The sequence below is a fragment of the Panthera pardus genome, unplaced genomic scaffold, assembly GCF_024362965.1.
Source record: "Panthera pardus isolate Hobbes unplaced genomic scaffold, ASM2436296v1 HiC_scaffold_4, whole genome shotgun sequence".
NCBI classification, from domain to species: domain Eukaryota; kingdom Metazoa; phylum Chordata; class Mammalia; order Carnivora; family Felidae; genus Panthera; species Panthera pardus.
The window spans coordinates 19,267,672-19,279,822 of NW_026526969.1; the positions used below are offsets into that span (position 1 = coordinate 19,267,672).

The 12,151-nt window shown below is 44.1% G+C and overlaps 1 protein-coding gene across 2 annotated transcripts; it reads left to right on the forward strand.

Annotated features, from left to right (window-relative positions):
• Window positions 1–2,638: 2,638 nt before the first annotated feature.
• LOC109278223 (olfactory receptor 1F1-like) lies at window positions 2,639–9,300 on the forward strand. Of its 2 annotated transcripts, none has more exons than XM_019468398.2 (2): window positions 2,639–3,546; window positions 3,726–9,300. In XM_019468398.2, exon 2 carries the CDS (start codon window positions 7,294–7,296, stop codon window positions 8,245–8,247), a length of 954 nt encoding a protein of 317 aa, XP_019323943.2. In that variant the 5' UTR covers window positions 2,639–3,546; window positions 3,726–7,293; the 3' UTR covers window positions 8,248–9,300. The 2 variants fall into 2 exon arrangements, with proteins under 2 accessions (XP_019323943.2, XP_053750001.1); XM_053894026.1 differs by having other exon boundaries at window positions 2,639–3,526; window positions 3,706–9,300.
• The last annotated feature ends 2,851 nt before the right edge of the window (window positions 9,301–12,151 follow it).

Below are 12,151 nucleotides of genomic sequence, written 5' to 3' on the forward strand. Positions count from 1 at the left end.
TTTCTAAAGGAGTTGATGGGCTTGGCTCAGCTCTCTGCCACATCACATCAGACCTTAATGAAGCCTGATATGCATGTTTTAATGTATTTCAATGGTTAATGGTTTAAAGGTGTTAATGGTTAATTGTTTACATTTAAAGTGGTTGAAAAAATATTGAAAAAGTTAAAAGTAGGTATATTAATTTTTTTAATATTTGAGAGAGAGAGAGAGAGTGTGTGTGCACACATGCACAAAAGTGGGGAAGGGGCGGGGAGAGAGAGAGGGAGACATAGGATGTGAAGTGGGCTCCATGCTGGGACACCTGGGTGGCTCAGTCAGTTAAGAGTGTGACTTTGGCACAGGTCATGATCTCACAGTTTGTGAGTTCGAGCCCCACTTCAGGCTCTGAGCTGTCAGCACAGCTCAGAGCACAGCTCAGAGCCTGGAGCCTTCTTTGGATTCTGTCTCTCTCTCTCTCTCTCAAAAATAAATAGACATTAAAAAAATTTTTTTTACTACTAACTGAGCCAGCCAGGTGCCCCTAAACTCACATTATTTTAACCACAATATTTTATTACACCCAAACCAATATCTTTTACAATTTTACTTGTGTAAGGACAGAGTCCTTTCTTGACCAAACTCTAGTCAGACTTCTCCCTCTCCTTGACTGTGCTCAACTTTGACCCAGAAGACTTGAACAAACACTAACACAGCATCTAACATCTCAAGGCCACATTCCTAGTATCACCCTAGGTACCCTTACTGCCTGCCTCGGAAAAATCAAGGCTGCCATAAGAATGAACTAGTTCCAGAAACACCTGAAGATAGCCGCTTGGATTTCACAAGGACCAACCCCGTTACCCAGCTTTTTGTAATTTTTCATTTCCTTGACTGCTCAAGCTCCCGCCATTCCCTCTCCCTACTTCCCCATTCTTCCTTTAAAATGTCCAATCACCTCTGCAGAGAATGGAATGGAGCTCAACTCCTTCTCCTACCGTCAGTATTTACTGAATAAAATCGTTTTTCACAGCTTTAATGCCTGGCTGTGTTAATCTTTGACACTAACTTAGTAGAGGTAAACTCATCAGTAAAGCTTTCAAAACCTTTGCCTATCTCTGTTTCAACTGAGAGAAATGCCCTATTTGATAATTTCTCTTGACTAAGTGAAGGTCTTAAATTAGATTAACTGCCAGCTTACTGATCGTATCTTTAAAATTCTGATACTTTGCTAAACGGTTAACTTTGCTTGGGAAAAAAAAAAACACTGCATTGGTGAATTATTTACTTTGATTACTAAACTTTTTGGGTCCCTTTACATTTTGCACTTCCGCCTCCCAATCCGGGGTGTCTGGAGACTCAGGCGCGCAAAAGCACCTCCCTAGGCCATGCGCAGGCGCAGCGCGGGAGAGGCGGACCAGGCGGTATCACTTCCCGGAAGCGCTGTACACGCCCTCAAACGGATGCGATCAGAGGATGCGTCGCTCCCGCCCCCCGGGTTCTTGCCCAATTAGACAGGAGGGGCGGAGCCTCCGCTCTGCGCAGCCTCCGCTCTGTGCAGTCTCCGAGGGGAGGTGCGGCGTAGTCTTTCACCGAAGTGCAGCGGGCTGGCAAGTCCAGCGTGGAGTGGGAGCTGTGCGTTGCCGTAAGTGGCTCTGACCCTTTTACCCGGAAATGGCGTGAAGAGGCACTCTGCGGTTGGTGCCTACCAAACCTGGGCAACTGGCGGGTTCCATGAGCCTTCCTCAGCCCACCTGCGCCAGACCTTTAGGGCTGTGCGGGATCGTCTGCCCTTCCCAGTTGGGATGGGCTACAGGTGTTCACGACTCCTGTCTCCTACTTCCACAGGCTGGGACTGTGGGAGGTCAAGGTCTGACTTCGATTTTGAATATCCTTTCAAAAGGCAAGGTTGGCTGAGGAGCCAGCGGCGCACGAACGGGTGCAGGTGGCTCGGGTCCTTCTCAGAGTAAGGGCACCTCTTTCTTCGAGGACCAGGCAGAGCCTGGGTGATGGCTAGAAATGCATAATCTCAGGCTGCATCCCATACTTCCTGAATCAGAATCTTCACGTTAACGACATGCCTAGGTGGTTTTTGTGCACGTTACTGTTTGCGAATTGCTGCTTTAAGCTTCGCGTGATTTCTGGTGTAGAAGGCAATGTTGATGAATGCGTTTGGTTCTGGAGACGGTGGCCTATACTGCAGACCTAAAGGAGAGGTTAAGGTGTGAGTCTTGTGCGTCAGACTTAGGATCTTTATGCATTCAAGGTCACTTGAGTCACCTTGTCACTTAAGGTGGTATAATGAAAGTGCTATGATACAAGTAGATAAGCTATGTGAGCATAGGTATCAGGGAGTGTACAGAAGCAATCAGGAAAGGGAAACTAATATACGCAATGAGGCATTAGTCAACCTGAGGTTTAAAGACGGATAGGATGTGTATTAGGAATGAATCTATTCCACCTGCTTAGCGTCCCACAAACATAGTTTCTAGGCAAGGAATTCACTTTATAATAAAAGGAATGTGGTCACCAGTTGCCAAGATGGCCCCCAGTGATCCTGGTGTGTAGTCCCTTCCCACATTGACTTAGGATGACTTTGTGTCCTTTTTTTTTTTTTTTTTTTTTTTAACGTTTATTTATTTTTTAGTGGGAGCGGGGAAAGGGCAGAGAAGGAGGGAGACAGAGAATCCGAAGCGGGCGGGTTCCGCGCTGACAGCGGTGAGCCCAAAGTGGGGCTCAAACTCAGGAACCGTGAGATCATGACCTGAGGCCAAGAAGGATGCTCAACCGACTGAGCCGCCCAGGTGCCCCTGACTTTGTGTCTTAACCCATTTTGGCTGCTATTACAAAATACCCTAGACTGGGTAGTTTATAAACAACAGAAATGTTTTTTTCACAGTTCTGGAGGCTGGGAAATCCAGGATCCAGGTGATGGTGCATTGGTGTCTGGTGAGAGCCCACTTCCTGTTTATAGATGGCTTTTCTTTTCAGTGTAACCTCACACAGTGGAAGGGACAAGGGAACTTTCTCGGACCTACTTTTATAAGAGCACTAATACTCTTAGTGAGGGTTCTGCCCTCATGACTGGATCACCTCCCATAGGCCCTGCCTCCTAAGGACCCTGCCATCACCTTGGGGCTAGGATTTCAGTCTATGAACTTGCTGGGGACATAACCATTCTCTCCTTAGCACCGTGCAAACAGCAGAATGTTGTGGAAATGATGATGTGTGATGGTAGGAGCTCCATCATAAAAGATACTGTGATTTCCATGTTGCTCTCTCGAATCTCTTGTTCTGTGGGAAGCCGATTAACTCTGTTGCAAGGACATATGAAGTTGTCTCTATGGAGAAGTTCATGTGAGGGACTGAGTTTCCTGCCAAAAGTAGCATGAGGGCACCGCCTTGGAGGACCATCCTGCGGCCACAGTCAAGCATTCAGATGACTGAGTCCCTACGGACAACTTAACTGCAGTCTCATGACAAGTCCTGGTCGAGAACAACCATTCATCTAAACCATTAACAGGTTCCTGACCCATAGGAATTGTGTAAGGTAAATGTTTACTGTTTTAAGTTGCTAAGTTGTTTCTTGACAATAGATAACTAATAGAAAGGATAAGGCTGGGGTCCATGTGATTCAATGGTATTTACTTGTGCACCATCGCCAGGAGCAATTGACCTTATGGAATAGAGAAATGGTCTTTTAAAGACTCACTTTGGGCACCAGTTGAGGTTAGGGTGCTGTTTTTCAGTATACAGTGTAAGTTTCATACCAGTGGACAATATCTGCTGAACTTTCTACCAACCAGGAATTTATGGGGCAAGGAAACAAGAGGTAGGAGGAGTAGACTTGCACCCCTTGTTGTAATACCTGATGATCTCCTTGCACAATTTTGCTTCTTATCCCAGCAACACTGGGCTCTGAAGAGACTTCTTGCCGGCCAATTTGGACTCATTTTGCTGCTGGATAAACTGACCAAAAAAGAGATTCTAATATTGTTATGCATTTGACGATGACTAGAAAATAGTTTTGCTGCTACACGATGGTAGCAGAGAGGAATATGGATGGAAAGATCTCCTGGAGAGGATTCTGGAATTGCCATGACCTGTGATGGCAGCTAATGAAAGACTAAGATAATCTTATATGGGCAAGGTCATAAAGAGGTCAACTCTCTCTGACATGAAAGTTTGGGTGACTATATCAGATTTTATTTTATATTTATTTATTTTTATTTTTTAATATTATTTATTATTATAATTTTTTTTACTATATCAGATTTTCGAAACTTGAACAGCCAAGATGCTGGCTAAAGACAAAGGGAACGTGAATTAAATTGTGGATAAGGAAAATTACTAATATCAACTAAGGATTCATGGCTACCTGTGGAAATGAACACTACAACTTCCAGTCATATTTTCTTCCTTCCCGTGTTGTGTTTTCGTCTATGTATTTTTGCCAGGTAGCTTTCTTCTTCTTTTCTCTGCCTTCGTTCCTCTCTTTTACGTACACGTAGCATATGTAGTTACTGGTTGGCTTTCAAGTTTGATTCAGAAGTAATAGAATGTCACGCTGGGAACATGATTGGAGTAGCAGAGATCCCGTTATGGGCCTGGATACAGTAACTGATGGGCTTGAGTTGTTTCCACACTGTGAGCAGTATAGTTGCATTATGTTTAGGCCAGATAGTTTCTCTTCTACTGAAGCATGAATTGGTAAGAGGGGTATGTGTTAATGTTGTGTGCAACTGGAGGGGTGAATTCTAGAGGGCATTTATCCTGCTTTTTGGCTTCCCAACTTCTGTGACATTTCTCAAGCTTAGGTAATTTCTCACTTCATAATTCTGGTTGAGAAAAAGCCAGCTTCTTCCTACGTAACAGGACACCCTGAATAACTCATTTCCCAGCTGCTCTTGCGGCTAAGATGTGGGCATATGACTGCCCATCAGGTATCCTGACCCTGCCTCTGACAGGAAGAAGGGGAGACCAGGAGGACCTCTTCCAGCAGTGGCAGTCGTTGCCGGAAGTGGATTCCCAAGTGCTGCTGGTGGCATCCCATGTCCAGTGATAGCGGCGTCAGAGCCGTGAACTGTAACATTCCGGCTTGGCGTCAGCAGAAACACCTGTGCTAATCAAACCAGTTCTGTGGTGTGATTTGGGCCATTATGGTGTGTGACCTTCTGGGCCTCGTTCCCCACCTGCTCAGTGTTTTTGAAGGATATCCATTCAAGAAATCCTTTTCTGATTACCTCAGTGAGACTTGATTTTTGTCATTTGCAACTAAGAACTGTGAGTGAGGCTACGACGTAGCCAATCATCAGAAAAGGTCTTGAACTCTGAGCTGGATAGCCATGTCTCCAGCTCATCTCTACTTTTCTCTGTGTTTGCATTCTTTGCCCTTCTCTATAGACTTTGCTTCTGCATCTGTGAGGCAGCCAGGAAAGAGTTGCAAGCTTCTAGATTTACATATTTAGGCCAAGTCCTCCCTCCCCTAGCTACTTCTGGAAGAAAGAAAGAGAGAGGGTGGGGGGGGGGGGAGGAAAGAAGAAGGAAAGGGGGCAGAGAGAAAAAGAAAGTAAAGGAAGGGAAGAAAGGAGGAAGGGATGGAGGGGGGGACAGAGGGAAGGAAGGAGAGAAAAGAGAAAAGGAAAAAGAAGGAAACACTGAGAATTACCCACAGGTCCTTGGCCTCAGTTCCAGGTTCCCTAAGCCAGTCACGAATCATCACTGGACAGGACGTGTTGGAGTGTAAACCGGGCTGCTAGATTCCACACCCCTGTGATGCTCGGATTAGGGGACCGTTTTCAGAAAAGGGAGATCCGTTGTGAGCTGGGAAGACACTGTGAAAACATCTACTCCAGGAGCCTGGGGTTTCTCAGTCATGGTGTGCTCTGCCATCTCTGATTGATCTGTTACCCACCCCACCCCCCCCAGTTACAAACAGGTTATCCTTTACACCAAATGCTTTAAAGGACTTAGTACAACTCCATAATGCCACCCCAAACCCCTTCCCGGCATCCCCATCTGTAAGTGACGAGACATGAAAGAAAAAAAGGGGTTCACTCAGGTAACACTGCAATAACCCTAGTTTCTGACCTAAGAAAATAAGAAAAATCTTTTAACCAATAAGATTTTCACATCCACAGGCATAAGCCCAGATCAGCAAGGTGATGCAATTTGAGGTCTCAGGGAATTTTCTCTGAGACTTATCTCTGCCCAGATTGTTTTGTCTCCCAAGTTCTGACCCAGGGGTTAAATCCTTACACTTTGTCATCACTGTTGGGTCCACAGGGACCAGGAAATAGGTGGGACAATTAATTTCTGCTTGTCTCTAACGAGGCTCTCAGGGAATCTGGTCCCAATGGCCATGGAAGGCACTGTAAATACCTGTTTCTAGATCCTCCCCAACATCCTTCTCTACACAGAGGGCTCAGACCGTGAACCTCCGCTTCTCACTTGCTCGGGATCTACCAATATTTCCACTACTTTCCAATCCTTATATTAAAGAGGAGCATTGGTTGGTTCCTCAAAGGTAAAGAACCCTTGATAACAACAGTACAAACTTCTTCCAGGTAGGATTATAACAGATTATATATACATATACATATATACATATATACGTGTGTATGTGTGTGTGTATTTTTTCCACTAATGCGAAGAGCTTTCTTTATCAAACCTTCCAGATCCAATGGGGTGCCTGGGTGACTTAGTAGGTTAAGCATCTGATTCTTGGTTTCAGCTCAGGTCATGATCTCATGTTTTGTGAGTTCTAGCCCTGCATCGGGCCCTGCACTGACAATGCAGAGCCTACTTGGGATTCTCTCACTCCCTCTCTCTCTCTCTGCTCCTCTCCCACTTGCTCTCTCTGTCTCTCTTGAAATAAATAAACTTAAAAAAAAAAAAAAAAACCCAGATCCAAGGAGTAATAGAAAGAGTCCTGAATCCATCAGCTGGAGCTTGAGATAAACCCAGTAATGATCAACTGTTTCACTTATCTTTGTGAGCTGCTAAGAAGTGGGAGAAAGCCTGGCAATGTTAGAAGAAACATTACATAATGGCAGAGAAGGGCTCTGTTTGTGCCTGTTTGTTGCTTTTATATTTGATACAATTTTAAAGATTAGTGCAATGGGACCAGCATCATCTAGTACTGGGAGTTGGAAGCTCAGGGTGTAGAGACCAGGGGTGGATCCCGACTGAGCAATTCTAATGCAGGTTTCATTAACGTGACCATGTGGCTGGATGGAGCTTAGATTGATGTGTCCAAACCCAGAACTTCTAGGTTTCTGAGCTCTGCCTCTCTTCTCTGCATCTGAGTCCAGCCCCATGAGAGGAGCAAACCAGTCGAGTGTCTCCGAGTTCCTCCTCCTCGGGCTCTCCAGGCAGCCCCAGCAGCAGCAGGCCCTCTTTGCGCTCTTCCTGAGCATGTACCTGGCCACGGTCCTGGGAAACCTGCTCATCCTCCTGGCCATCAGCGTGGACCCCCGCCTGCACATCCCCATGTACTTCCTCCTCAGCCACCTGTCCTTTGTGGACATCTGCTTCTCCACCACCACCGTCCCCAAGATGCTGGCCAACCACATCCTTGGGACTCAGACCATCTCTTTCTCTGGGTGTCTCACACAGATGTATTTTGTGTTCATGTTCATGGACATGGACAATTTCCTCCTGGCTGTGATGGCCTATGACCGCTTTGTTGCCATATGTCACCCCTTACACTACTCGACAAAGATGACCCACCAGCTCTGTGCCCTGCTGGTTGCTGGGTCATGGGTCATTGCCAACCTGGATGTCCTACTGCATACCCTGCTGATGGCTCGACTCTCGTTCTGTGCAGACAATGCCATCCCCCACTTCTTCTGTGATGTGACTCCCCTCCTGAAACTGTCCTGCTCTGACACCCATCTCAATGAGATGATGGTTCTTATCGAAGCAGGGTTGATCATGATCTCTCCATTTATTTGCATCCTGGCTTCGTATGTGCATATTACCTGCGCTGTCCTGAGAGTCCCGTCCACGAAGGGAAGATGGAAAGCCTTCTCGACCTGTGGCTCGCACCTGGCCGTGGTTTCCCTCTTCTATGGCACCATCATTGCTGTGTATTTCAACCCTTTAGCCTCACACTCAGCTGAGGCAGATATAGCATCTGCTGTGATGTTCACGGTGGTGACTCCCATGCTGAACCCCTTCATCTACAGCCTGAGGAACAAGGACATAAAAGGGGCTCTTGGAAAAGTGGTTGCTCTGAATATTTTTCTACCTGGTAATCAAATGGGCTAAGAAAATCAGGCAGGGAACTAGTTTCTAAGAAGACCACATTTGCTTTTTCTATTGTGCAAAGCTCAGCATTTGTCAAGTGTGAGAGAATCATCTAGTGTCTGTCTTGGGAGACCAGATTTGATACAGCCTCTTCAGCTAAGGATGGAAAGCAAGATCCTTTTACCAAATAACTTACTGCACCTGTTAGTGCCCTGCAGCCCAAACCCACTAGCAACGCATGTCTTGTTGAATGAGTGTGGTTTATTAGGCTCAGAGGGGAGAATGCATACCATCGGGAGTTGTGAGGCATCTTAGCAGGAAGGTGTTAGACAGGATTTACAAAAGGCTTGTTGTCTGAGGTGAATTTAGTGAGGATTTAAGGAAATGGGTCTGTGCTCTGGATTTCACACTGTCACATGGTAGGGATGATTCTGATGGAGTATCTTAAAATATTTTATCCAGGAGGGAAGACTAGACTAAGGCAAGACTGTGATTGGCAGAGAAGTAGCATTAATTCGTATCAGCCAACATAGGGGGAGTTTGGTCATTTTTGGGGCTTGGACAGTGTTCGGACATGATTACAGAGTGGTCTCTCTTTGTCTTGCTCCATGATGGTCAGTCACAGAGCGGCCCCGTGTGGTACTGTGGTTGTGTTCATCCTGAGAACATGGCATCGATCTGTGAGTGCCAGGCCATCTCCTGGGTGTCGGGACTGGTTTGTCTTTCTCACAACAGAGACGCAGAGATAAGAGTACATCTTACGGGAAGCTCAGACCGGTGGGGGTAGGAAAGGGAAGGGTTCATTTAGGGCTCCAAGAAGCCCTAATTCTGCCACGAATTCGAGCTAATTATTTGTTATTTTCTTATCTGAGCTTTCTGGGTCACACAGCATTACAGCAGGAATAAGTGTGAGATACACAAGAATATCTTCGAAAATCTCCACTGTGTCAATGAACTGCATCTTTTTTCCACACTGCCTTCAGTTTATGTCAATGCGCTGAGATATTTTACATAGTTACTAATTTGTATCCTGATTTCCCACTATAATTTTATAATAAAGCTTTTCAAAATTGCTGTATAGTCTTCCACAATTGTATTTTGCTATACTGATATATTTCCATCAAGTTGTTCTAGCAAAATCTGCTGACTAGTAATTCTGTTTCTAAAATAAAACGTAAGGGAAGTTTACTATAAAATTATAACTCAATTTATTTTGAAAGTGATTGCAGAACATAACCTGACCAATATTGAAACTGGTCAAAACATCACTGAAAAGGATGCTCTGGATTTTGAGGAACGAAGAGGAAAATAGGGTGTAGTTTCCTTTCATTTCAGAGAGAGAGAGGCAAAATGACATCTTGCATAAACACTGACAGAACTCAGAATCAGGGGGTATTTCTGAGTTTATCATGTAATTTTTATATTGACATATTTGCGTCTCCATATGTTTGCCAAATGGAATATATGGTAACATTTTCAATTTTTAGTCAACATATCCAGGAATTCTTCATAATAAGATGGAAAGTACCTGTTCCTTGAAATTTTGAAGGAATCCCCCAGCTTTTGTTTCATGTATTTTGGTGGCCTGTAGTTAGATGCATATATGTTTATAATTTTTATTTATTCCTGTTTCATCCTTTTATCCTTTTTGTCCTTGCCTAGAAATAAAATTTATGGGCATAGAGTTGTTCATATGGTTGACTTTAAACATAAAACTGTCAGTTATCTTACCAGCAAAAATGGGTTTATCTGGAACTAGAAGAGAACTACAATTAGTGACTAGCATGCAATGACGAAACCACAGGCATTCCCAGAAGACAAAGAGGACTGCTCTTGTATAGAGAAAGATGGGGAGTTGGGAGGGGCCGTCATAAGCAAAAAGTCCATTGGAGTAAATGGCGTTCTGAAGTGTCGTGCTTCCTTATTGGCTGAGTTGTGATTGTCCCTGGCTTGGTTCTTTCTAGGCAAGGACAAAACCTTTCTTTCTCCTGCTGCGGTAGGCGGTAGTATCTACTCATGAGGCCTGTCTTCCTGTTGGGTCTACGGTTGATGGCCAACGGCAGCTTGTGAGAGCTTGTCATTCTCATACAGTGGGGAGGTTAAGCCTCCCTACTCCGTTCAGAGTGAAGTTTCCTTTTATCAATTTTCACAATGATATTCCTTTAGGGCCCTTTTCATGTCCAAAGGATCCACAGTGATGACCTCTTTCTCATTTCTCACAGTAGTATTTGTGCCTTCTCTCTTCTTTTGCTGGTTAGCTTGGCTAAGGGTTTATCAAATGCATGGATCTTTTCAAAGAACCAGCTTTTGATTTCGTTTGTTAGTTTTCTCTATTAGCTTCCTGTTTTTAATTTCGTTGATTTCTGTTCTGATTTTTATTTGGGTTTTCTTCTGTTCACTTTGGATTTAATTTTCTGTTGTTTTGTAGATGTCAGGGTAGAAACTTAGATGATTGATTTTAGGTCTTTCTTTCCTAATATATGCATCCAGGGCTATAAATCTTCCTCTAAGCATTGCTTTCACTGCATCCCACAAGTTTTGGTAAGTTGTATGTCCGTTTTCATTTAGTTCAAAAATATTTTTACATTTCTTGAGATTTAAATAACCATTTGTTATTTACAAGGGAGTTGTTAAATTTCCACATATATTTTGGTATTTTCCAGTTATCTTTTCTGTTATTAATTTCTAGTTTAGTTTCACTGTGATCGGAGAGCATACTCTGTATGATTTCTATTTTTTAAAATTTGCTAAGGTGTGTTTCATGGCCCATATGCGGTCCGTCTTGGTGATGTTTCTCGTGCACTTGAGAAGAATGTGTGTTCTGCTGCTCTTGGATGAAATATTCTATAAATGTTCAGGGAAGTGTTGGAATTGAAGGTGAAACCGGTGTGGGCTTGAGAGAATGGAAAGAGAGGACGAGACCCACCCTACCAACAAAAATAAATGAAAAGCACTGGGGGCAGGGCACCTGGGTGGCTCAGTCGGTTAAGCGTCCAACTTCGGTTCAGGTCATGAGCTCACGGTTCTGGAGTTTGAGCCCTGCGTCAGGCTCTGTGCTGACAGCTTAGACCCTGGAGCCTGCTCCAAGTTCTGTGTCTCCCTTTCTGCCACTCTCCCATTCAGGGTCTCTCTCAAAAATAAATAAACATTACATTTTTTTTTTTTTATGAAAAGCATTCGTTTATTAGCTATCTAATATTCTACATATTTATTCATTTGGGCTGTTTTTAATTTTCAGTATTACAGTGTTGTATTTTTGCTTGTATTGAGAACGTAATTGATGGGACTAATAGTAACATATTTTTTTAAGATTGTCCCAGTAGATGGATGCCGTTATTCCTCTTTTGCCAAGCCAAACATTTACGTACTCACATACACACAGCCTGCTCATTTAATACACCTGACACCTTGTTCTTTCAATTTACCATTCTTAGATTACTAGTAAGCCTGAACATTCTTTCAGACTTCTTGTAGCCATTCAAGTTTACCTAACAGTTATCTGTTCATGTCTTACTGGAATGTTCCCTTGCTGCCCACTTCTTCCCCTTATCTCATCCTTCTGGTCTCGGTTTAAAGGCCACTTCCCCAGGGTCCTCCCTGGAAAATCCACTTACAACACCCTTCTAGAATTCTTCCCTTCCTAGCACTTGTCATTCTGGAGCTGTATATGTTTTTTTAGTTTTATTGAGTTTCTGACCCCCTCTCCCCATCCTCCATCCCAAGAAACTCCATGGGTGCGTTGCTTCCCTTTACAACCCCTGGTCCTTGTGTTGTGTCTTTAGGGGATGCATGCCTTCAATTTGAAGTTGCTATTCTAACTGGATATCTGGGCCTTCAGATTTTTTAAGTTTATTTATTTATTTAGAGAGAGAGAACGTGTGCACGGGAGGCAGCAAGGGGAGAGAGAGGGAGAGGGAGGGAGGGA

What these genes read in the sequence shown, in the direction of transcription:
- LOC109278223 (XM_019468398.2), top strand. Translation starts at nt 7,294, where the DNA reads ATGAGAGGAGCAAACCAGTCGAGTGTCTCCGAGTTCCTCCTCCTCGGG.